The 27,322-nt window shown below is 36.6% G+C and overlaps 2 protein-coding genes across 3 annotated transcripts in view; both read right to left on the reverse strand.

The window, feature by feature from the left end:
* ACAT1 (acetyl-CoA acetyltransferase 1) overlaps positions 1-27,322 on the reverse strand; it is a 382,585-nt gene that overhangs the window by 16,388 nt on the left and 338,875 nt on the right. The window lies entirely within an intron of this gene.
* The window catches only part of CUL5 (cullin 5), a 28,599-nt gene continuing 6,078 nt past the window's right edge, over positions 4,802-27,322 (reverse strand). For both annotated transcript variants that reach the window (XM_064409334.1, XM_064409332.1), the window contains exons 2-19: positions 25,513-25,622; positions 23,116-23,215; positions 21,586-21,762; positions 20,737-20,878; positions 19,563-19,708; positions 19,406-19,486; positions 18,116-18,209; positions 14,747-14,877; positions 13,874-13,981; positions 13,223-13,287; positions 11,063-11,195; positions 10,378-10,509; positions 9,620-9,743; positions 8,703-8,878; positions 8,427-8,588; positions 7,638-7,756; positions 6,244-6,367; positions 4,802-5,123 (exon numbers count right to left, since the gene is read on the reverse strand). In XM_064409334.1, coding sequence (XP_064265404.1) covers positions 4,929-5,123; positions 6,244-6,367; positions 7,638-7,756; positions 8,427-8,588; positions 8,703-8,878; positions 9,620-9,743; positions 10,378-10,509; positions 11,063-11,195; positions 13,223-13,287; positions 13,874-13,981; positions 14,747-14,877; positions 18,116-18,209; positions 19,406-19,486; positions 19,563-19,708; positions 20,737-20,878; positions 21,586-21,762; positions 23,116-23,215; positions 25,513-25,622 — 2,319 coding nt within the window. In that variant the 3' untranslated portion in view covers positions 4,802-4,928. The remainder of the gene's footprint in view (positions 5,124-6,243; positions 6,368-7,637; positions 7,757-8,426; positions 8,589-8,702; positions 8,879-9,619; positions 9,744-10,377; positions 10,510-11,062; positions 11,196-13,222; positions 13,288-13,873; positions 13,982-14,746; positions 14,878-18,115; positions 18,210-19,405; positions 19,487-19,562; positions 19,709-20,736; positions 20,879-21,585; positions 21,763-23,115; positions 23,216-25,512; positions 25,623-27,322) is intronic.

The raw sequence follows: 27,322 nt of genomic DNA on the forward strand, positions 1-27,322 counted from the left end.
ATGCAGGAGCTGAAGCACCGTATCCAACTGAATTTCCATAGTGGATCTCCCTCACTAAAATAAATGAAGATCAAATGCCAGGCACCATGTCTACCTAGAGATGTTGAGATATCCAGGGAGTGGATCAAGAGCACAAGTGCTGTGAGGAGCAGCTGAGGGAGCTGGGGGTGTTCAGCCTGGAGAAAAGGAGGCTCAGGGGGACCTCATCACTCTCTGCAGCTGCCTGACAGGAGGGTGCAGCCAAGGGTGGTGGAGTTGGTCTCTTCTAACAAGTAAAAAAAAATGGCCTCAAGTTGTGCCAGGGAAGGTTTAGATTGGATACTTACAGATATTAAGAAAACTTTTTTTCATGGAAGGGGTTGTCAAGCAGTAAAACAGGGAAGTGATTCACCATCCCTGTACTTAGTGGATGTGGCACTCGGGGACATGGCCAAGTGGTGCACTTGGCAGTGCCGAGTTAACGGTTGGACTCAAGGGTCTTTTCCAGCCTGAACAATTCTATGATTCTATGTTGACAGGTAAAGCAAAGAAGAAAATAAAGCCACATTCTCACTTTATCAGAAGAATGAGCCAGGTTAAAGCCTTTTGTATTTATGAAAACAATTCTACCTAAACCGTGATCAATTTACAGGGGTAGGAGTTGATTCAGCCAAGGAACTCCTGCAATAACTGGCTTCTAGAGAACAATTTCTCTTGAAAAATTACTGGGAAAGACTATGTATTGCCCTAACAGAGGGAAAAAAGTCTGGAAATAATAGCAACCTGCCATCAAAACTCTTCCTGCAAGAACTGCCAGTTGGCCAATTGCCAGGCACAGTATGAGCAGTCACTCAAAAATAGCTGTTTATTTCATACAAGTAGTTCTAAACTCTGCATGTACCAGAAAGCACAAAACACCGATGGCTAGCTGGTGCACTCAAAGAAAGGAGCTGAAATGTAAAAAGAGATTCACATTCAAAGGCAAGAACAATCAGAGAAGAAAAGCCATTACATTAAAAGCACTCCTTCAGGCAAGCGACTGTTCCTATATCATGGTTTACTGCAGGTCCTGGTGGCAACACCAGTAAATTTCAGTGATGCACATTGTAAATAACTTCAGAGGCAAATCAACCAAAATATTCAGCAATCCAAGTTCATCCCTGTAAGCTGCACAGGGACATAACCTTTTTAAAAATGCCATGAACTAAGTTAGGCAACTCCCAGCCATTTTTGGCATGGCAGGCTTTGATACACTGACTGAAAGACTACAGCTCATCTTCAAATAGAATTCAGAAGACTAAACAGCTCTACATATAATCTTACATACGAAAAATTTTTTAACAAGAAAGGAATTGGAAATCTTCACTTTTGTTTTTTAATTACTCTGATCATAACAGCTGTTGGGACCTGAAGTCAGGCAAATTTCATATAGTGGCAATTTTAGGAGCAGCACCTGAATTAAACTTAAAAAATTTTGTAGGGTGAGACACCAAAATACCTTGCTAAAAGAGTAGTCTTTTAAATTACATTTTTATTTTGCAAGAAAATAAATTATACAACTTAAAAAATAAAATTCAAAAATTAAGCAGTACATCAAAATAGTTCAGCTGGACTGCCATACAGAAACTACCACCATTCAAAATTGTACAGCATTATTATCTTGGTAGTGGCACACATTCAAAATTGTAAATACCATACGGAGATAGTTATTACAACTCAGGAACCCGAGTTTGCTCAACACTCCAGACTACATATAGTGTATATGACAGGAAAGCTTTCATGTATTGTTTATTTCACAAATATGACCTTAAAGAATTACAAAGATAGCATCCCAGTCATTTAGATGAAAATAGAAAACAGTTTGAGATAGCAAATCTTTCTGTAAAACTATCAAATCTTTTTGCCAATTGTATTTTTAAAATTTGCACTTTACAGGACAATGGCATCCCAATGCAGATAAATGCAAGATGTGAACATTCATAACATTTATAATAATTTTAAAAATATGAAAATGAGAAAGTCAACATTGTCATCTGGAAATGTAACTGCATTACAGTCGTAACGAAAAATAAATGAATAAAAGTAGAAGCTAGGGACACCAACTGTGGAAAGAGGAAAATGGAAGACTTCAGAATTGAAACTGAGATTATCATCAAGTTGTTGGGACAGAAAAAGATTTAACAGTATTTCTTAATTAAGAAATTATTAAGAGTGATTTCCCCCCCGCCCCTTCTACACCAGATTTCGTTCCTTAGCTATTCACCGTGGCAGTGTGTGTGGCAACGTGTTTTTCAGATGCAGCACCTCCTTAAGCTAGGTCTTTGGACATATATATTCAGAGCTAAAAACTGCAGCCTTAAAAGTGCGTTGTTGCCATATTGCAAGTGAAGAATAGTTTTCATTTAGATCTGAACTCTACCCTCCCCTAAAGAACAGCTTACCCCAGGTATCTCCCTGTGCCCCAGGTGATACTAGTTTTAAGTGCATATTGGTGAAGTGACCTGATGAAGGATGCTAAACGTGATTCTGCATCTTTAACAAATTTGCTGGTGTCTGTCTTAGATTTCATAAAAAAACCCGACATCAATTTCTGGTATATACTTAAAGAAAAAATGACCATGTCATAGGCACATTACCAATTGTATTTCCATCCCAGGTTTTGAGAAATGTATAGGTAACAATCAGGTTGTATTGTATTTATTAGTTAAGGGAATATGTAGCTTTTAGCAAGCTTTTCTTTTCTGCATATATTCCAGCTTCCTAAACAGCTGTATCTGAGATGCAGTCTCTTAAATTTCTGTCTCAAATCTAAACCAATGGCTTCAAAATTAGCATTATCCCCTTGCCAGCTCTTTCCTTGTGACCATTTCACACTTTTCTTCTCTGGTTAAGGGTTGGAATTTTTCATGTTGAAAAGTGTGCTCAGACTGTCATGTTCTCCCCAGTTATCCCAAGTAAGCATTTATTACTTTAAAGTTACAAAGACTGAAAGTCTTGCAGCACAAAGTGTTTTATTAGAATTTTGTTTTCTAATGTTCAAATAGTTTCATTGGTTAACTACACAGAGCACCACTTCCTTTTGATTCTGAATTGCAACACCACAGGGCCAACATAAAAAGATGCAATCTTTTTAAACAGCATCTACTTTTGAGTATCAATAAAAGCATGTAACACAAGCTGTAGGATGTCAATCAATTGTAATTGGCCAGGCCTTGATTTCTCCATCTCTTGGTCATGAAACCCTCACTACCAAAAATTTCTTACTCAAACAGATGTCCAAATACACACTGTTCTCAGGCAGTCACACTGGCATTTACATTAGTAACAGAGCACACAGCCTGCTTAAGGGTGCAAACAGCCATTCTCAGAGAGTTTGCTTTTAAACCACTCCTGCTGCATACTTTCCTGTAACCATGTGAAAGTAAAACTCCTCCTCTTACTTACTGGAAGGCTTTCTTTTTTGACTAAAGTTAATGGTATGCTCTTCCCCATTTCATCATCAAAGAAATGAGGCCTTTAGATGTTGTAGTTCAACCGGTCAATTAAAAAATAACTTCACACACTTGTAATTTATAGAAGAAATATTCATACAGAACTGAATAAAGCACAACTTACCTTTGTCCTAAGACAGGCATTCTGCTCCTATGACTCATGGTATCGCTCCAGTACATGCTGGGACATTTCAGAACAGCAGAGTAGGGCAGTGCCAAATGACTACTTCAGATGATTGAGAATGGAAGAGGTAACATTAAGAAGTTGAGATTCCTGATGTGTGTTTGGCACTCTCTCTACATACACTGAACAAGGTATTTTTCCTTAGCGTTTTATCATTTTCATTAGAAGAGTACTTCCTACCCTACCAGTTACAAAATGAAAAGCAGAGGGTTTGTTTTTCATATAAAGATGTTGACTAGTCCAATTGGATTAACCTTGCATGTATATAAAAGTTACCACTGAGGAAACAGTACAGGGATCTTCAAGTGTTATTCTCTTTCTGCGGGAGTTGTGCATAAATTACTCTTTAATGCATCCTGATATATGTAGTCATACTGAAATATTTGGAATACAAATATTAAATGTACAAGGAAATACACTTAATATTTCTGTTCCTATAGCAGACCCACCCATGAAAACTGCTTTTAGAGTGAAGTATTGTTCAAAAAACTTTTACCTTGTCAAAAAGGATTGTAGCAAATCACCCGTCCAAATTAAGGTATCAACACATCCACTTGTTTACAGGAAACAATTTAAAAACAATGATCTCTTGCTTAGGGAAAAATATCACCGATGACTTGGAATTACTTTTGTGTCACTTAATGTATCAATTATTAAAATCCAGTTACTAGATTGAAGCACTGCTCTAGCAAACAGGTTTTAACTGTAACAAATATGTATCAGCTGTGACGCATGTGTTTGTGTTGCTCAAATGTTATTACATGAAAAGGATCAGAGATGGACAGTACGTTACTCTGTCGATCCAAAACACAAAAGTGAAAGTGCTACTTCTAGTCCTAATTGCATTAAAAAAAAAACAACCCAAAAACCAAAACCAAACAAAACAAAAAACAAACCCAAAACAAAACTAATAGCAGTTCCTCAGTGCATGAATATTTGAATATTTTTTCCTGTGCAAGTACTGGTCATCTAAAAACCCAAACCTGTATTCTTCCTGGTGGGTGTAAATCAAATCTACTTTAAAAAGTTCACAATGGGCTCTTCATGAATGCAAGTTTCCCACAAAACAGCATGCTGTTAAAAGTGTGCAACATGAAGGGAATGCCATCATGCTAGCTGAATGAGATTGGCAAAATATAGTCCTCTGTAAGGTAAGGCAGGGATTTTAATATGTAACGAAAGTCAAAACAAGTCCTTCTGCAGCACAAACTGTTGCAGCTGTCTGTCCAAGCACCCTTCCATTTATGTTCTCAGCATCCCGCAGAGTCCTCCAATTATGCCATGTATATAAAGGTGTTGATATCCGACTCATCTCTTCTGATATATTTGTGCTCTATAAGCCATTCAATTTGCTCTTTTATCATTTTCTTTTGTGGCAAGAACATATTTTTCAAAATTTCTACCAGTTCAGTCTGAAGCTGCGCATTAGTAATTTTCTTCCTCATCTTCATTATTTGGATGATAGCCTCCTAGTGGGTGACAAGAAGAAAAAAAAAAAACTTAAATGCCTGGGTGACGTGACAAAATGAACACAGCATTAATAGGAGGCTCCTGGTAAGGCAAGACAGCAAAGAAATCTGTATTTTTCCTTAGAAATCAGAAATATACTGCATTTTTTTAGCCTATACAGAACTGCTTTTACAAAGAAACTGATAAAGGAAAAGAATAAAGCACTGGCAAGAAGCAAGAGATGTAATTCCAGTCAAAGGAGCAGTTAAGTCCTATATCTAGAGTGTGAATTACTCACTAAAACCAAACGTTCACTCACTCCTTGAGCAGAAGTTGCAGTTTCCTAGGTGACTTGTGATATACCTTGTTAACATCTCACTCATTTCATAATACAACTAGGCATTAACCCTGCTGCTGCCAGAATGGTTACAATCTTATTTTACATCAGGTGGTACAACTCACAATGTGCACGGCCTGCAATCCAACCTGACTGATAGAACAGACCTGAAACTTGGAAGGTGAAATTGTACTCCATACTCTATTGCATGTAATAGTCCCTGATGCCAGAAAAATTCACGCTTTTTTAAAACTGTCAGCTCAAAAGATTTGGCATGAGTAGCTGACTATCAACCACAGAGCAGGAAGCTGCAGTTTGTACAGCTAAGATGCACTGTTCAACTTCTCTAAGGAGAAGTCATAGTACTGTTACTACAGTGTGATTCCACCTTCAAGATTAGTCTCTTCATACAGACCTAAGAGATATCAAGATCAACAATGCTGTTTATTCATGCTGGTGGCCAGTGTCAGTCAACTTTAACAATCTGCTGCTGTCACCCACCCCACACTGCATGCCTTCACCATTTGTGTAATATCTGCTTTGTCCTCTTTGAACATGATGACCTGGTACTTCAGAACAGGAGGCTGACAACTACAAGTGCTCGAACACACATGCAAAATCAGGTATTCACAAGGATCTAGAGTCATGCAGCAGAAGTGGCTTCCAATGGGATTCAAAGGCACCCATTTCATACATCAACATCCAACAGTGGGCAGCATGCAATGATAATACAACAAGTTACAGTAATGATAATGCAACAAAGTAAATAGGGGAATTCTTTATTCCTCCGGCAGGTTACTTGCCTGGGTCCGCAATATTCTTAGCTGGACTATTCCTTCATTCTCCTCTTCCCGCATTCTCTCTGTAGTAAGTTGCAATCGACCAATCAAATTTATCTTGCCCCTTTTCTGAACTTTAGCGTTTTTTCTGAAAAAAGTTGTATTGCACGAAAGTGAGCAAAAAAAACCCAAACCTTTCAATTATAGAATTCCCATTAAACTTAAATTACAGCAGCAACAAGTACCATGACAGATCAGATACTTATAGGCTATTAGCATTAAGGCAGTGAGAGAGCTGTCTGACAGATCAAAACTCAATGCCAATGTCTCCACACAATGAAACCTAAATAATGCTAGCAAGCATTACAAGTAAATCCAGCAGCTGAAACAACAGAATTTCAGAAAAAATATATTTCAATTTAATTATATAAATGTAGGGTTCTTTGAGGAAGGTTTTAAAACAATGTTCAGGAAATATGGCTAGTTAATATTCCATCAAGGAACTGTCTGGGACAAAACCTAGCTACTGCAACAGAGAAAGCTGATGGCATTCTTCAGTGGTCACTCACAAACTTTCTCTACAGCCTGTTTCTTCTGTCATGTCCTCTCATCATTTCCCAAAGCTCAGAATCCTAATGACAAGAATAAGCATTATGGTCCTGGGCAACAAACTAAGCCCCAGGAAAGCAGATTCGTCACTTATCTCTTTCTCCACAGATCCAGATGTCCAGCTGCTGCTGAGAATGAGGCACAGAATCTGAGGTTTCTAGCAAGGAGCCAGTTCTCATCATAGACATTGAGAGCAGAGGCAAGCAGAAGCAAGTAAACCACACTGAACACAGTATGTATCACTTAGACAGTCTCTCTTTGTATTATCTTGTGCTTGGAGGATTTCAAAGCACCAGTAAGAGCACTTTAATTCTCACAGAAATAAAGACACTTCTCTCTGGCGAGAGCCACACCAAAAATCCTGGCTCTTGACAGCACACCAAATTATTAAGCAGCTTCACTTCCTTTTTGTTAACTTTATCACTCTGTTTCTGAACTTCTGTGTGTGTAATAATCAATAGAGCACTAGTGCTCTGATTACAGGCTGTCTTCCATGAAGTTTTATGGACTTACTGCTAACTGGAACATAGCAAAGCCTCCAATTTTACACCTCGTCCCTAAGTGTGTAAGAAACTGGATTTCAGAAAAAAATTTGAATTATAAAAACATTTGTCTAAAGGGGCTGCTGGAGGTCATCTAGTCCAACCACCTACTCCAAACATGATTATTGCCAAAATAAGCGAGTGCAGGGCAGCAAAGCATGTGTCTAGGTTAATTTTGAAAACTTTCAAGAAAGAAGGTTAAGTTAAAGTGAATTCCTTTAGTTATAAAGTTATAAAAGTTATTTTACTTTTCAAACATCATCTTACATTAAACTGAATTCCTGGTTCACCGAGAAGAGGGTTCCTTCTGTAAAGTCTTTGGGTGAATTGACTTGAGGTTCATATAATAAAACCTGACGTTTCAGCTTTGGAAATGCTACAAGAGACTACAGAGAAAAGGGGAGGGGGAAAAAGAATGAAAATAAAACACCAGACTTTCTAAATGGAAACAACTACTTTCTACAACCATAATTCACTGCAGTACTGACTGTAGTGAGGGAACTACATAGCCTTGTTTGGAACTAGTAAAATCAGAGGGGGGACACGGTTTAACAAATCTCTTTCTGAAATGGGTTAGCATAAGTAAAATCATACAAAGTAGCAAAATACACAAACTCACGGCTACAAAAGAGTGTTAAGTCTGACTTACATGATTTCTGTCTTTATTCATGAGCTAAATAATTAGTAGTCTCCTAAAGCAAACACTGAAGTTATTTTTAAGCCACATTTACCAGGTGTCACTAATTTCCTATAGTAAGACCAGACCCACTTGAAAATACGCAATTGTAACTCTCTGCTTTAGACAGCATATGGTCAAAAATTCTTGCAGTTTCCAAAAGCTTGTGAAGTAGCACTGGGTAGAGAGAACGTATTAATGTAAAGGCTGTGTGTGCTCAGCAGCAGTGCAAGGAGCCAGCACTACAACTGATTAATTACCAAGAAAGCTGTTCACATTTCACTTTCAAAGTGTTATCAGACAGTGCTTTAAAAATACTAATCCAGTACTTCAGAGTACAAAAATCAAGAAGCAATCTGTTTCAAGAGAAAGGGATATACCCATAAAGTCCTCCTAAGTTCTGCATCAGGGAGCTCAGTTGCCAGTTTAAGATTTTCAAAGCTGATTTTCTCTCTGGGTCTTTGGTTCCACGCAAATAGCACAGCCAGCTGAAATGTTGTAACCTCCAAGTCATACTGGCCAACCTCGTTCTTAAATGTTATCTGTGAAGAGGATGAAAATTTTATTTATAAGCTTGTCTGAATCACAAGCTTTCTTACTGTTATAAACAGAGAGTGCAGTCATTAAGACTGATACAATGAAAACTACCCACTTACAATTCCATTGGACATGAGGTGGTGCCAGTGGAGTTTTCTACCACTGTGATTCTTTTTATAAAATTCTTCGACCTCTGGGATGAGATCTTCTAATTCCGTGGGCAGCGAGACAAACACTTTTTCAGAACTTCGGGACCAGGCGCCAGCATTTAAAATTTTAATATTCACAGAGTCAGCTGTAAGATGATATTGGATTATAAGAATCTCCAGGTATAACAGATAGAGAAACCAAAATGTTTTGGGTTTTTTCCCAACTCAACACACTTATGAAGGACTGAATTTTCAGAAAGTTTCAGGGTGTCTACCTACTTAAACATTAAGGCACTTTATGCACCACTGGCTTTCTGCCAGCAGCACTGACTGAAACCTGTTTTTTTCTCTTGCTGCTGCAGAGCTCCTTAAACACTGGTGCAGCTTTACAGCTGATGATTATAAGCACTACTCAAGGGTTTTCAGCATGACAGGTCCAATACTTGGTGTTCCTCAGCCTCTCTCATCAGTGAAACAATCTCAGAATATGATTTAAGCTCTCCATAGTATACATCCAGCTCTCCTGCTGGCAGATAAAGGAGGAGCACAGCATGGAGCATGAGAAGAATGATGAGGGCATTAAAGGAGGTAGTTCAGGCATTCACCTGGCTGATGCCAATTCAAGCTCCTGCTTGCAATTTGCCTACAAGAGAAGGAATCTGTATCTATGAGACTGCTCACAAGAAAAACCCCAAACAACTCAGAGTGATAACAGCTCTAGTATCAACTGCAGGAGAAAGCAGAGTCTACAGACAATTCCAACTAGGGGCAACAATGCTGTGGAGACTGTGTTCAACCTGCAGCTGATGTAATTTTTTACCTAAGACTTAACAGAGCTATTTTTCACTAAGAGAAATAAAAAGTAGCAAATAATTTGAAAACAATACCTGGTAAAGCAAGCTTATTATTTTTGTGCATTTCTTTGAAGGCCTGGTTCAAGTCTTCAGAGACTTTGATATCCTGGAACATTCTAGCCAGCTTGTTTACATAGTCTGCTGGCATTCCCACTTCCTACATAAACAAACAGAACAGTAAATATGACATAGAAAACTATGAACAAAAAGCTTTATTTTAAAAAAATGAGCTCAAATAAATTAAGAGCACAAAGAAGTACACTGGTATCATCACTTTACAGTAACAGTGAATCTGAAATTTAATATAAAGGGTTTTTTGCACAGATCATAAGTAGTTATCCCTAAAGGGCATTTGGTGATTCTTTTAAAGAAATTCAAGTGCTGAAGAACATATGCATGCATTAAAGATTCCATGAGTTGTGAAATTTGAAGGAATGTTTCAGGCATGCAAATAATATTCTAATCTACATAAAAATTCAATATTAGAATGGGTCTCAAATTATTTACATAATTAAACAAGTATACTGCATTTTGCTTATATGGAATATATGAAACATTTAAATAATTGTATGTGAAATATTTTAAAATCTGTCACTGGCACTATTAGAGAAGAGCCAAACAGTTTTACTTTCATGAAGTACTGTGATATAAGGGAAGTATTAAGATACGCTGTGTGGCCTGCTATTAAAGATAAAACTCTCCTGAGCAAGAAAGATATTTAAGTTCAAGAGTAGGATATTAATTAATCACAAGCATGAGGCACAACCAAAAAAAGATGTGATGCTACTTACTCTGAGCCATTCCACCATATTCTCCTCAATTTCACTATCAGCTGATATATCTAATATCAGACGTCTTGTTAAGTGAGCTTTGTGATATCGCATGAAAACATCTTTATTCTGTACATATTTAAGTACCAAAAGCTGTCAAAAACAGAGTTTAATATATTTATTTGCATTGTCAACCAGATGAGTCTGAATGCTGATCTAATGGCACTGTAGACTAGGACTAGAGAAAGGATACTTGACATTGCCGTAAGAGCAACTGTGTTAATATTATCATAGGCATCAGCAATGATGTGATATTTCATAATATCACATCTTCAATTCTTTATTTTTCAAACATCTAGAAATTATCTTAAATCAAAGAAGACATTGACACTGGTATGTGAAAATCTCCTGTAACATATTACAATAACTAATATTTCTAGACAAATATTAGTTATTGTAATATGTTACAGTCTCACATAGGTGTTAATTTAATATACCAATTTTGTGAATCAACACAGGAGACATGAAACACTGAATGATTTACAATATTTAAACACACACACACTTGATAACATAATAAACTCTTTTCTCTACTATTACACCCCGCATAACTGCTTTTGAAGATCAAGGCCTCGACCCACTTAAGGAAATAAACCAAACAAATTCCTCCTTCAGAATAATTGTGAAATAAAAAGCAAAAACGTACCACTTCTTTAAGCTTTGCTTCAATTTCTTCAGAGGTTAGTTTTTTGCTTAGTGGTGTTTTTCTTAGCAACATGTCACAGTAATTAGCAAGAAGTTCAGGGCATTTGGATTCAGGCTGTGTTTTCAATCCAACACTAGATAAAAGAAGAACAGTATTCAAACCATACAGAATCCTGCTATTCTGGAGTAGTCACATTGTTAACAAGACAGACTGCTCTCTCCTGATCCCCTTGGCAAGGATCCTGGCGGTGAATTTATATCCTCGTTAAACTAATGAAAAATTAGGGATAACACCCTTTCTTCTTGAAAGAATAAATACTGCCAAACACTTTCAGAATGCTTCTACAGCTTATTTTACCTAATTACAAGTTTAGAACTGTAACAATGAAGTATACAGGTGAAACTACAGTGTGAAACAACAAAATATTGCATGGGAAGAAGTATTCCAGTAAAGAATTAACAAATGCTACAGTTTCACTCATCTCCTCAGTATGCTGTAATGAGGTCTCAAGAACAGCACCACACTGCACAGACTGCAAAACAGCACATCTAACACATAGTAACAGGATAAAATTATTTAATCACAGCTATAAAAGATGGACTAACAGCCAGGAGATTAAATGCAGACTAAAGCTGAACAAGATGCTACAAGTAGACAGACTGCGGTTCTTCAATATTCATCAAGCACAGGTCATGTTCCAAACCTGTGTCTAGACTGGTGAATAAAACCAAGTGGCATGCACCAATCCCTACTCCTAGAGTCAGATGGCACCAACCTGACTGCTACTCAAGGGCCCACAGCAAGCTCAGGAATCCATTTTTCTTGCTCATTAGTTCAGCCTCTCATCAATTAGTATAGGCAGAGCTAACACTCTTCAGGCAACTTGTCCATTTTTTTTTTTAAATTCGTGAAGCATCTTGCAGGCTAATGTCTTCTGCCCACCTAAAGATCATTTGAAGTACAAGCAGACCACAAGTCTTGGCTATTGCAGAAGACTAAGCAAGATGAAATTTCATTTTGCTCAAACCAGACTGCATACCTAGACAATTTCCAAGTGCTTGGGAAGAAGAATACTGAACAGAAGACCATGACAATTACAGTGGTTTCTAAGAAACCACTAGGCTGGATTCACTTTAGGAGTGAAACAGTTTGAATGAGGTGTCAATTGGGATGGTCCCAGAGAAAAGGAAATTATTAGAAGATACTTGAGAAACTCCTCTGCCTTACCTACATCTATGCAAAGTATAGAAAGCAGGGATACAGTCTTTTGTGACAGCATTCCTCCAATAAATACAAGGAGAAAGACTAATCCCTATTCTGGCTTGCCATTATCTGAAACCAAACCCAGAATATGAACCAAGACACTGGGCAGATATTTATAACCATCCACCCCTAACCAGAAGCAATTGGAAAGGGAAGCTGGCAGCCCAGCTACAAAAGCTTTGTTTCCACGACAAACTATACGTAAGCTAAACTATAAGTAATCCCAAGCACCTAAACAAATCGAAGTTCCTCAAGTGGCACTTGTTCCACAAGGTGTGCACTCAAGTGGCACATCACATGGTAAATGTTAACAATCAATTAACTGACTGCTACCTTCTCTTGGCTGAGTTAGCAGAACGGGCACTGTAAGCATGGTCCTTCTTCTTGAGTCACGCTGCTCTCCCTAATCTACTGGAAGTTGTTTAAACTAACCTGGTTAATCCTGCACTGAAACAAAAATGCAACAGCTGGACAGGTCACACTCACAACTGGCACAAGAGGAGGTGGAAAACAGCTTGTGGATGGTTACACCTTAATCAGCCACAGTTATTCCCATGAAGATTGCTGCCTCATTTTTCCCCAGGACCTTTGCTAAAGTTGTGGCAGAGTTATACAGCTGAGGTTTTTGGAATTAATAATCCAGGAAACCATTATGAACTTCAGCCAACAAACTGACTCATGGTATAGAAGAACAGATCCCCAAATACTACAAATAAATTTAAGTTGAACCAGGCTGCTATCCACTGATCTGCTTCTACACGAAGAGAGTCTCACCAGAGGTCAATAAGCAATCTGAAATTTCATAAGGCAAATAACACAAAGCCCTTTTAAACACAGCACTACGTTTTGAAGAGACATTTTAAAAACCTTGATTCACATAAAATTTGCATGGCTTACCCCTTTTGCTTCAATGGCAATTCAAGTTTAAATATTGTAGCATCATTCACAACTGCTTTGTATGCCTGAAAAATAATTAGATTATTGTTGCTTCATTCCATTTCTCTCTGATATGAATTGCAAAGGTTTTATCTCTTTTTACACTACTGTAACATGGAATTAATTCAAATTTTTTTACTAGCCCAAAGCTTTCAGATTCTATTTTCAGTCTGTGAGTTCAAATTCTATTACTCAATTTCCCAATAAACTGATGTTTTCTTCTTTTCCACTAACACACTAGTTTCCTTTAAACAACAACTTAGCAGGAATTACATGGAGCAGGTTACACATCTGAAGTCATGACACAAATAGAAAGTAAATTCCCAACACAATTATTGCTGAATTGGACATTATGGTTCTCAATACAAGGTCATCTTCTGATGTGCTCTACACTATTACAAAGCTGAATATATGCAACTTTACGCAGCACTGTAACAGAAATTGAAAGCTCCTCAGTTGGTAGTAAGTTTCATCAATATTTTAGTCTGCACATTTAACAGAGTAATAGCAGCTTCTAAATTTAACAGTGAATGGGCACAAGGGTTTTGGAGACATCATATTACAAAGTGCAACAAGTTTTATAGTGAACAAAAGACCAGCAGAAACACACACCTTATCTCTGGCAGTAAGAAATCTTGGATCATCTTGAAAAGCTTCTTTAACCAACTTGCTAAACCGATTAAATAGCGTGAGCAATTGCTCTACATACTTCTCAGAATCCTAGAGAGGCAAAAATCAAATAAAAAACCAAGGTTCCACAGAATTCAGTGTGAGCATACACAAAATTCCCTAACCCGTAAAAACGCTGTACCCTAAAAAACCTGCATACTGTGAATTTACATTTTATCTTTAGTCTCCGGATCAAAGAGCTCTACAGCATGTAGGCTTAAACACAGACTTTCAGGACAGTATTTCCAATATAGAAGAGAAAAAAATTTAAAAACTCTTTAACTTTCAAATACTATACAGTAATGTTTTATTTAAAAGGATGTTTTCAAGGATCAGTAAAAGACAAATGCCACATCCTAACTGCTGCAGACAGTTAGGCCTCCTAGACTCTGTAGAAAAAAGTTGATAAAAAGCTGAAAAAGTACAGTGGGGAAAAAACCCTTATAATTTCCACACTGAGCAACCACTCTTTGATTGAAAGAAAATTTCAAATTTCATCAAGAAGTTATAATTCTGGGAAAATTGATTAGGCTTTTTAAATCAAGATTCTAGCATAACTGTATTGTATAAACAACACATGCACTTAATTTATAACTTTACTGCGAATTACATTCACTTTTTAAAGTCACAACTGAAAACAAAGAATAAAAAGTTATCCTAAAGACATTTAGAACTTTCAGTGGACCAAAATTTGATCTCTAAACACAAAATCTTAAAAATTATTCTCATTCATGCACTGGTCCCAAAAATGGAGAATACCTAACTTCTGCAAAGTTGTTTTCCTGTTGTTATTTTACTAAAACCCAATACACTTACAGTAGTAATAGTTTCAGCAGCTGCTACCATGTCTGCAAGTCCAGCACTAACAATATGCTCTTCCAAATCCTTTAGCATAGGCTCTATGCCATTCGGAACTTTATCCATCAGTGAAAACATTAAATGCAACTCTGAAAGATACAAATACTGATGAAGCCACCAGTCAAAGACATCTGTAAAACCCAAATATACTGCATTCCTCCTAAGCACATCTCAAGTGGAACATTAAATACGTGAAGAATGGATAATCCAATTCATCTCTTAAAAAGAAACATGTCTTGAGTACTGTTCTAATTCTGGTCCCACAAGAAGATTCTTTTGAAGGCAAAAAAAGGTATTTATTGCAATGTAATACTTGCTTATGCATACAGTATCTTATATAGTATGCTAATGCATATAGTATCACAAGCTTGAATCAGACCCCCCTAAAACCAATGCCAATTTGGATGAAGTCCAGGTTCTAACAAATTGCCTTCAAATCCCTGGCAAGAACATCTCTCAGTTGGAAGCCTACATGAGTTTATGCAGGAAACTCTATGGATTCAAGACATTTTTATATTTTAAATTTAAACTAAACACACCTGTCTTTGTGTATGTTTCAAGACCACTTACAATGCTTTGTTTTATAAAAACTTGCAAAGTTCTGAAGTAACCAAAACTGACTAATGCAAACACGGAACTCTTCTTCCCAAAGAGTTTATTAAGTTGTTTGGAAAGTTACCAGTACAAAAACTTCAAAATGTGATGTGCTTTATCTATCTACTTTTTGTGAAGCTATTTCAATACTGCTAAAAAAAAAACCAAACAAAAAACAAAGTAGATATTGAAACATCAATAGTCATATTGACAAAGAACAAAAATCCACAAAGAACACTGGGATTAAGATCACCAGACTGTTGTAAAGAGACCAGAGAGATCTGAACTCAGCTTGGCAAAGGACTTTGCTTCATAAAGTAGAACAAATGGACACATTTTTTTGGTCAGAAAACAAAATTTATAGATTCACTTAGTTCCTCAATGTTATGTCTACTGTGAAAGTGGAAAAGTCAGAGGCCCTGCCTTTTCTTTCTCCTCTGCATTACTTTTGTCAGCAACAAACATCAAGATCCCATCACCACTGAGGATGAAATATGCTACCATCATCTGTACTGCAACAGCTGCTGCAGAAGCAAATAGAAAAGCACAGAGAAGAAAATAAAACCTTTTAGAACATAACAAAGCAAATCAGAGAATGGAAACTACAAACAACGTTGAATAAGAACTTGCAATGGTACTACAGACAACTCATAATGGGCTGAATTCCAGGAATGAGAAAAAAAATGTAGTTGGAGGCATTCTCAGTGCAATTTAGATCTGCTGTAACAAATGGCAGCACTGTTTTAAATACAAAAAGTCCAAAAAGCTCAACTTTTACAGGATCTTTTAATCTAGGCTTTTAAAAAGAGTAAGACGGAAGAAAAGAGGGCAGAAAAAGAGAAACAAAAATATATCTTAAAGGGCTCTACATCTGTTTCTGTAAAGTAGTGATGCCATAAATACTCAAAAAAAAAAAAATCAGTGTTTTTTCTTAAGAATCAGTAGCAAAGGAAGACTCCGGGTGCATCCCTAAGCCTGCAGAATCCAAAAACCCATAAATTCTTCAAAGACAGTTTTCAAAGTAACAAAACCAAAAGGAGTATTTTACTGTAACTTCTCTCAGAATACATTATGACACTGAAGAGTAAAGAAATCAATGATGTAGTTGTTGGGGCACTTAAAGTCTGCTTTCATTCAGTATTCATGAAAGCCAAGCATGCTTTTCATTTCTTTTGCACTTCAAGAATAAAATTTAGGCCTCCCTTCCCCAATACTACAAGCAAACAAAACCACAGAAAATCAGTTCTGAAGTGTTTGCAAGCTATGACATTTTTTATAGATTTTAGTTGAAAAATATTATTCCTTCCTGTCTTTGCACAGCATGTAAATATTACTTAACAGAATAAGAGTATGTGCCCAACTCATAGCCAAAACTCCCCACCAAAACAGCCCTTTTTTGTCAGTGCTGTTTCATAAAGACAACATCCCTGAATTCTTTGGGGCAGATAATATCAGCAAGTCAGATGAGTAAGCAAAGCACAGCAGAGGACACTATCAGATGTATACATTACTATGCACAGCTCCAGTCTTCAATTACATCTCAGTCATCTGCACCTGCACCTTTCACTGAAGCATTTCAAACAGCTCTTACAGACTGAGCGGAAGTGCCCTGCAACCAAGCACTACCTCAGGACACACACAGCCACAAGAGAGGGCTGTGGGAATAGCTCAGCAGGTTTCTAAAGAAAGGTCCTTTGGCAGATGAACCCTTCTGAAGCTCTGTATTTACATAAGCCTTCTACGTTCTCCCAAAGGCTGTAACATATACTCATAAGAAGTTTCACTGCTTTCTACATTTAGCTCTGGGCTATTGCCAGAAATCAGGCTGCTAGACGAACAGATCCGTATGACATAGTTTTGAGGTCAAATATTTTCTTAAACGCTGGCTTTAGAAGTGTGTATTTTCTATAACATTCTAAGTCATAAAACAGTTTTCTCATTTCAATAGAAATGAAAACCTCTGAAGACATCAGTAAATATTCCCCGGCCGCAGGATACCAAGACCTCAAAGAAAAATTAACCTGTGATTTCAGTTTAGTTTCTTTTTTAATTTTTCCTACCTGAATTATAACATTTTAATGGCATATTTAGTTTGTTTTACCATACTACTCAACTTCTGGCAACAGAGCTAAAAAAAAATCTTCTGAAAACTTCCAAAAGGCATGCAGAGCTAACTTTCAATACTCACACTGATACTGGCTATAATACCCCATGAACAGCCTGCAAAGATTTTGTTTATTTGACCTACAGGTCCTGCATCAATAATCAGAGTAAGAAAAATTTCTCCCTGCCTTTCAGAAATAAGGAGATGTTTCACCATTTTTTCCAGGTGTAAAGAGGTAGTGGGTTGAAACGAAGAGGAAATGCTTGTATCTGGAGTACTCAAAGAGAAAGTAAAGACATATGGAGCATTTACCAGAGTTGGTCAATGTAATCTAAGTAAGTGTAGAAAAAAATAAAGAAAACAGAGCACGAAATATTTTCTTTCAAGCAAGATTAGAACTATCCACTCATTCAAATTAAAGTATTGTGTATATAGATTTCAAAAATGATAGGAAAAAATATGAATCAATGATGGTAATTTTTTGTGGGATTGTTCATGTGCAATAATATTTTTATATGAAACACTACCACCATCTATTAAAAACAGTAATTTGATATATCTACACACAAATCTATTTTTATGCAGTTCATGCAGGGTTCACCCTGCACTGCTCTTGAAGCTCCACTTACTTTCTGTTTCATTTCGTTTGATCATGCCTTGGCATTCAGCTAAAATAGTCTCTTTAAAAGATGTCACCAGGGCATTGACGCAGCACTCCATGAGCTGAAATATATTAAACACAGGATTAGCTCAAGCAACCACCTGAACCAAAGTCTGATGTGTCTCAAGTTTGCCATGACACAAAATCTAACCTGTTCTCAACAATTAGCTCTATAAAATGATTAACTCATTCACTGATTTATAAAAGTATGTGCAGTTTGAATAGAATCTATGCAGGAACCATAATTCTTCAAAACATTTAGGTTAGTAAACGTGGCAAAGTCTCCTCCAAACCATTAATGAGCTCAGTATTTCTGTCGACTTTTCTCTCAAGGGAGCCACCACTTTTGGAACAGTAACTACCCTACTTCATTTCCAAGTATACATCCAAGAGCTAAGAATAGTTCTCATTCCAGCATACCCTATTTGGACCAGGCTGGATGGCTTGAACAAGGCATTAGATCTAGAACAGAAACTGCCTGTACATGTCAGGACCATCTCTCTCCTTTGTCAGCCTCTTTATATGGGCTACAACTTATACCTGTGCAAAATGAATGACTCACAGCTTAACAAAAGGCGTAAAGCACATTTTGATCCACTTCAAAAAAATGATCAGATTTAAAAAGTATTTATTTAAAATAACCAGTTTCCTGAACCAATTTCAACACAGACAATCATGACATATTCATTGCATTCTTCCTCTAGAATCTGAACTGTGTAAAAAAATTGCTGGAGGGAAGGAGGAGAAGGAAAAAAAGAAAACCCATCTTTTATATTAAATGGCCATATTTCAGCCTAAGAGGAAATATATTACAGCTTTAATGAAATTTCTATTGCTCCTTTTGATTGCAGTGAACAATAACTCTTTCAGGTGTTCTAAATCAGCACTGAGAAATCATCTGCCAAACAGATTTGACAGTTCATTTTCAAACATGATTCTCATCCACCGTTAACCACAGGGAAAAAATCCACCATACCTAATGCAAAATGAAAGAACAAAAACCAATCTGAATAAAAACCTGCCTTTCAGTTTTAACTTTTGATCTACATGTACCATTTAAACATTTGCAGAAATTGTATGTAGATTACCAGATAGGAAAGTAATACATGTTTTTGCAACAAATAATTTATGATTAGCAAGCATAAAATAAACAGTTCCAATTTAGCACTGTCAAACAATACTGTAACACAAAACTAAAAGCCACAATATAACACTATATAACTAGGAAATACACAATTTTTCTACACATTATACTCACTGCTTCTACAGAGTTACATTCACGTCTTGTTTCTAAATATCGTAGTGCTCTTTTCTCTTCTTCTTTTAGTTTAGCATCTGCCTGTGCAAAAGTAGAACAGCAATCATTTTAAGTACTAACACATTCAGTACAAAGTTACAACAGAATTTTTACTTACATATTTCATATAATTCTGTACACCATTTTGTTGTAAATAAGAAGGAGCCTGTGTTCTATAAAATCTCTCTGTTGAATCCAAATACGCCTTTTCAAAGTTATCCCGATATATCTGAAGTTTATCTTCAGGATTAGAACAAAGGTTAACTGCAAAGAGAAAGTCCAAACTTACTCTCAAGACTTGGAAATTTATGTGGCTAATAATAAGCAAATTTCAATGAGAGAGTGAGACTTGTTTTAAAAGGTTGCATTGAACAACTTGAAATGGCCTCTGATCACAAAGGTAACCAAATCTGGCCAATCTTTGCTCCCAGAAACATTCAGATCAACTATGGCAAACTGGAAAAAAGTTTCATACTTAGCTCCAGCACTTCAGACATTCAAAGTTGGTAACCATAAATACACATACAACTGCAAAATTGTAAGGAAGGAATAAAAAAGCTCAGATAGTGCCTAATAAAGTGTAAAGTTCTCCACCTGACTGAGCAAAAAGCTTCTCTTAGACACTGTTCCTGAAATCACAATGTCTCCATTTTAGACTTTTTCCTTGTTTTACAAGAATGGAGACAGTAAGCTTATTGCAGTGCTTTGCACTATTTGAAAGACATACTTTCACTTTCCTCTCAACTGTTACAGAGAAATAATCAGTCATTAAATGGAATATGCTTTAAAAAAAGTTAGAACTTGACTTATACAAAAAGCTGTCTTAAAGAATATTAGCCACAAGTTCAGTTCAACAGGCTGGAAAGCTCTCAAAAGCAGCAGGCAATGGTGAAATACCACAGACATTTCAGATACACAGATCTGTTCTGCAACAAAGAAAGACTGAAACTCTTAAATGTAGCTTGTTTAGCATTTCTTCTTCAAACTGTCTAAAGAATCAGAAACAGTATGTAAAGGAGTATAGACTAAGTTATATGTGCAACCCTGAAAGGTCAAAAAGTATTCTCTTTGAAAACATGGATTTTGCAGTAACTGATACATAGGTGAATGACTTAAAAGCTAAAGATGATAAACAAAACTTAATTGGTATCATGTATCAACAAGCACAACAAAAGAAATCAATACAAAATGCTGAGATAATTCCAACCCTACCACCACCACTGCCAACTTTGTATGAAGAAAATTCATTTAATAAAGTGAGGAGGCAACAGATCAGTGTGTGCAAGACTTACCATAGGATTCTCGAACTCCAATAACGAGCTGGGAGTCGAAAGCTTCTCCTAGTCTTTCAGCATGAACTAGCTTCATTGCACTGTCCTGAAGTCTGTTTTTTATATTTGAAAATATGGATTCATTCCATGTATCTAGCATGAGCTGCATATCAGGAAGGAAAAAAAACCCTGTCAGAAAGGTACGTGCAGACCTAAGTTTGTGCAAAAAAGCACAAGACACCAGAAACAGAAATAGAGCAATTTATAATGTAATTTTCAGGTCCTACACAGCAGTTTAGCTATGTCAGAACTTGATCTGCCTCTGAACTTGTTATAGAAGTCATATTCAGCTCACATTCTAAATTTACTTTATGTAACTGGACAGCTAAGGGAATCAGTCTTGAATTCATGTATTCATTCCATAATTCTCTATTACTTCTACAGTTCTTCATAATCAGTCAAGTAACCTTTCCAGAAATACACTGTGTCAGGAGTTGCTATATTGGGGGTACTTTTGAGGCAAACACCCAAATACAATTCACCATTTGGTAGGCACGGTCTCAGACAAAACTAAAAACTCAACTAACACCAAAGTTACATGAAGAAAAAACCTGATGGTTTTATATTGCATTTATCTAGAAAGTTCAGTATGCACATAATGCATCTGTAGTTTATAATAAACTCCAAACCTCATCTAAGCACTGCAAAGTTATAAGATTAGTTATGGAGGCTCTTATCAAAATCCTCATCACTCAATGTGTCCCTTTATACTCCCATTGTGTGATTTGTTATTTTTGCTGATTGCTACTAATGCTGCTGCATCACATTGGATTGGTGCACCAAAGCTCTCTGGCAGTACAGCTCACTCACCTTTCGAACAATGCTGTCTTCCACGTTGGACTTCTTGTTGCTGCCCTGCTTGCCCATCAGAGTGATCTCCAGCTGACAGAAGGGCTTGGGCAAAATGTCGCACTGGGTGAAGAACTTGCGCCACTCCACGATGTAAGCTTTGAGCAGAGCTGTATCATCCTGGTGACTCAGCACTCTCTGCAGGTGGGGCGAGCAGAGGAGGGAATTTATGAATCAATTTATGAACAAAATATGAGCTCTGCTTATGCTGCAAATTACTCCCCATATAAAACTCAGCTATACAGATCTATCGGACTAAAGAAGTCTACACACTGAAGTGCCATTTGGTTTCTTGAAGCAGTTATCAACCCATGTCATATGGGTCATTTCTAAAGGGCAAAGAAGACAGCAGTAAAAAAGTATTAAATAAGTTCAAATTTTCTAAATCAACCTCTTTTTCTCTTTTTTAAGTCATGTGCAAGTAAAAAATTAAAATCTTTGGTCTAAAGGCGTGTGCTAGTACAACCATATAAAAAAAAATTAAATTAACATAAACCTGTAAGGACTGTGTTATATTCTATATACTGACATGTTTTGATTCAATGGCATCTACTAACCTTTCACTAGACCCAGACAGATAGTTAACATTTATATTTTATTAAAGCCTGAAAACTTAGCTACATTGTACACTGGCTATCATAATGCCAAAAAAACCCTGTTTATCAAATAACAGCCAACACAAACCACATCAAAAGACCTCAGCTTAGCATAGCATTTATGCATGTAAGCAGGTAAGCTATGGAACTTAAAAAACAACATTCATATGCCTGGTTATAAAAAGGCCTCTATAAAAAACTATTTGCCTTAAAGGAAAGCCTTAGCAGTGTAAATCACTTCACTAAAAGTGTACAGACTCTGACCATTGTCACAGGATGCTTTAGAATTTTTTTTTCATTTCACAACAACTCCCACTTTTAAATCCCTCATAGCAAAAGATGTTTTCTGTAGTATGTGTTACAAACACAAGAACTTCCTTTGAGTCTATTGACAGCACCACTCGTTTGGAGGGAAGCCCACAAAACTGGACAGCTGAGCTTGCTGAGTTGATAGCACAGATATTTGTGGTACACTGTACATATGGCTTCTTTTAAAGCCATCCATGAACACGTCAAAATAGCACTGAAGCTATATAAACATTTTTTTTTCAGACAGTAACTTCTTATGGAAAATCCTGCCTTTAGAAGTTTTCAAATGGAAGAAAATTCCGTAAGTAGTGTTGGATAAACAAAAATAATGCTGTGTTTTGTTTTTTTTTAATATACCATAAAAATCACTGCCCATCCCAGCTACAAGCACTGTGAGAAAACAATGACCCAGGCAAATGCTCAAGGCTCTTCTTTTTTCAATAGAAATTTGCAGGGTAATTACAATCTCCAGAACATCACAAAATTTCAAGCAAGAAAGCAATGCATTTAGATCCACCAAAATTCAGAATTATTTGGCTATTTTTTTAACAATGTGAATAAAAGTTATGAAGCATTAATAACTTACTGCTTGTGCCTGTTTAATAAAATCAAGGATGTCTTCTTTCAGAGCTTGATGGATTTTTGCTGGACCTTTATCATCCCACAAGCACACTGCATGTACATCTCTAGAAAACAATTTATCCACCTTTTAGTAACAGCTACTCAAAATTTAATGCTGTAACATATAAGGCTTTAACAATCACAATTTCAGCAAGTCTAAGAAATTGACACACTTTTTATCTGCTGTTGTTGAACAACACAAAGCTAGATCCCAGTGACACATGGGAGAAAGCATATTTGAGGAAGAGACAGAAGCTTTAAGTCCTGAAAGCAAGTAACTGCAACTTATCTGGAGAAAGCTATGGTCAACATGTGTAAGGCAATTCTGTTTTCAGTACCTATTCAACGATCCTTATTAAATTAACGACAAATTTTAAAGCTTTTCTCTGACAAAGACAGACATCACTTGCCAGTAACAGCATTACTACTCAGCCCATGCTATTCTAAAATGCTATCATTAACATGCAGCCTTCCCCAAAGTTTCACAATCCAAGCACTACAACATCCTACAAAGGCAACAGACCGTCCTCGTGAGAAATGTGAACCCTGAGGGATCAGGTAATTTAAAAGACGATTCAGTTAATTTAATAAGATCACTCAAAACATTTCATGGCAGTGGTAGCATTTTCAAGTGAAAGGCTACTGGAGAAAAGTTACTAAACAGCACTGCAAAGCAAAATTCTGAGTTTTATTCAGCATTTAAATGAAATTTTTCCTACCTTACAGCCCAGCAAGTGTATCTTAACTCCTATTCTTTCCATATTGAAGACTAAATAAAGCAAGTTACACTCCTAACCATATACCATATATAACATGCCTTAGCAAGCCTTTTTTTGACTCATTACCATCCTCTGGTTCTTCTTCCACCTTTCAGTAACAAGGCCACATCTCTGCAGAAAAGCACCCATATAGTCTAAAGCTATTATTTTGTTCCTACCAAATCAATACACTTATTTCAATATAAAAGCAGCTTTTTTAGTTTAACTGAAAAGACAAAACTCACAAGTTGCTTTGACACAGATTAAAGGTGCTGGCCCAAGGTTTACTGAGGTCTAACCCAACTGGTGAGACTTACACAACATTCACAGGCAGAAAAGGTGCTTCTGTATTTAGAATGTCATTGTTTCCTGACAGCAGTGAAAAAAAAGCAGTACTGGATAATTATACTCACAGGGCATGAAGAAGACACCTACAGATTTTGCATTTTTATTAAGAAGCTTAACAAAGAACACTGTCCAATAATATAAATCTAAGGAAGTGGGATCCTTTCCCTCAATAGCTTTAATTTAGCCATGAAGTTATTTAAGTTCTATTCAATAACTCAGCTACAAGAAAAAAAAACAATAAATATACAGTTTCCATTCTAATTATTGAACTAGCTATTAAAAATTAAAGTCATGACTCAGAACTGAATTTTTACCTTAACTATACCATGTCTGGCAGCTACTACAGCAGAGACATCGTAAGATACTAAAACCCACCACGTTAGATTACCTTTCTTCTTGGCTAGCAGAAAAGTGTGACAGGTGCATTAAACTGGGTGTAAAAAGAGTCACTACATTGTCCCCACCAAAAATAGCAATAAAGACAGAGTACAACAAGACTGCATTTGAAAAAGACTACTATTGCGACAGATTTAAAAAAGCAAAAGAATAGTCTGAAGATTTGAATTATGACTACATTAGAGGGCAACTAACTCCATTGAGACAAAGATTATTTTTAGATACACTTTTGATGTTTCTTTTGTAACTCACTTCCATATCATATTTTCAAAAATCACACAAAAAATAATCACCTAAGCTTCTGGAAAAGCAGCTTCTTCCTTTTTGGAAGGAACAAAATGGCAAGGTTTATAGAAAGCGCATTAATACCAATGTTGTCTGAAAGCTCTTACATTTCATTCTTAGGGTAAAAAAGTATTCAAATTAATCTCTTAATTCAAGTTAAACTGCACCACCCTGTTACTTCAGTTATTTTAGAAGAAAGACATTCAAATAAGAATAATGTAACATTCAGCAAACTGCCTTTAAATTAATTTACTGACACAGCAGTAAACATTTTCTCTCTAATTCTAACAAGAAGTTTGCGGGCAGGTACAAAACTTGTTTACTATGGTCAGCTGAAGTCAAAAGCTCTGCTGTTCTTCCTCCACCCTATTTGCAAAGACCTGAATCTCAACAAAGTTCAACTTTTGCACACTTAGAGTGATGGTGGCACACGTACCCCTTAATAAAACAAACTAGTATTTTTGTTCTGTGTTTCCAGACAATCTGTGTCACGTAACTTCTGTCTGTATCAGGAGTAGTTCAGTAACCGCATTCCTATCACGCAGAAGGACGTAAGATACTAAACAATTACTTACGAAAACAGATCGAACCATTGCTGTTTTGTGACAGACTCCTGACGAAGAAGTTTCAGAACGATTGGGCGCATGAAATCCCATTTGTCTTCAAACTGAAGTGAACCTTTATTCTAAAAAAAACCAACAAAAAGCAGTGTTAATAAACCAGTATCTTTAAGTTGTCTTTAAGGATTGCAGTTTATATAGTTAACATAAAAAATATTTTTTAGGTGCTCCTCATAAGCCAGCATTAAGCTACGCTACACAGCTGAACAACACTTTTCACAACAAGTATTATTTTAAGAAGTGACAGAGCTATTATTTGGTTCAAAGAAACTGCCAATTTCTTCATTTAATCACTGCATTAGCTACAATGCAAAGTTCCAGCAAGCGTTCTTCAGCTGTTAGTGGAGTTACACACAGACAACACGGATGGTATTTGGAGCAACTTCACTGTTCCAAACAAGGTATCTGCAATGGAAGTCAGGAGGCAGTTACAAACCTGTCTTCAATAAATTACCCAGATCAAAATGGCAGTCAGGAGTCAGGAATGGTATTGTGGGTGCTACCACGTACCTTTCTTCTCTCACTGTGCATTTGGCATCAGCAGCAAAGAGGGAGGAAGGAAGCAGAGTAACGTAGGAGCTGCTGTATCGCAGACTCCCTTCCTGTGGGTTAACTGGCCACAAGACCAAGACTACCGCTGGGTACAGATAAAAATTATTTATACCACAATGAAAAATCTAATCCAAGTTGGGCTTTCCAAACTTACAATACAAATTAAGAGGAAAGGTAAAGAAATGAAGTGCTCCCATATAATTCTGATTATTCTTAAAAATCTCACCACAGTATCCAGGCTAACTTCCATTACTTAAAAAACCCAAACAACACAACAACTTTGAGAGACAAACAGCAGTTCTGTCACATATGCTGTGATTCTATTTGCTTAAAGCTCCACATTCTGAAAAGAAAAACCCGCAATTAAAAGAATACACTGATTGAGAGTTCTGTGGCAGAAAGACTACTGCTTCAGTTATCTGCAAGGCTACGTTCCAGTGCACTGTTTACTTCTGAACAGATCATTGTCTTGGCTAGAAATACTACATTTGACACAATTCACTTCAAATAGAGCAACTAATACAGTCTAACTGCTTTAAATTCTGTTAAGTGCACTGTTCTGCAACTAACATCTCTTCAGACAAACAAGCACAAGGAGCACACCATGTTCCCTCAATCACCTCCTTTTGATTAATTTCTACATGGAAATTTACAATTAAATCTGTTATTTAGTATTCAGAATAAGCACAGTTTGGCAACCATATCCCCTAGTGTTCTCAAGTTTGCAAGGATACCTCATCTTCAAGCTATAAAGATGCATCAGACACGAGAATAACTATGTACAGCCACAGCACCTGGAGGCCTCACAGCATTGCGGTAGGTACTGAACACAGCTTTCATGGAATCAGCCCCTGTTGATAAAGTCTATAAATCTTTCAACATAAAAAAATAATAAATTGTTTGCCTATTCAGAGACAGTCTTACCTACTCTTTCCCACTGCAAACAAAGAAAAGTAATTTGAATGCATCATCTTTGAAAATAATCAACTAAATGCTTCCCCTATATAGAGCCAGCTCTACAATTACTTCCTAATGTTTGATGTGTTGCTCTAATCTTTGCTGGTCCTGTGAAAATTGTTACCTTCTGCTTGCAGATACTTCTGTTCCAAGTCCCTCTTCGAAGGATAATGAACATAAAATAACAGCTACTGAACAGTTAGAAGTTCCAGAAAAGGCATTATAAAAAACAGTAAAAGCAACTTCCTAAAAGTTT

The sequence above is a fragment of the Passer domesticus genome, chromosome 2, assembly GCF_036417665.1.
Source record: "Passer domesticus isolate bPasDom1 chromosome 2, bPasDom1.hap1, whole genome shotgun sequence".
NCBI classification, from domain to species: domain Eukaryota; kingdom Metazoa; phylum Chordata; class Aves; order Passeriformes; family Passeridae; genus Passer; species Passer domesticus.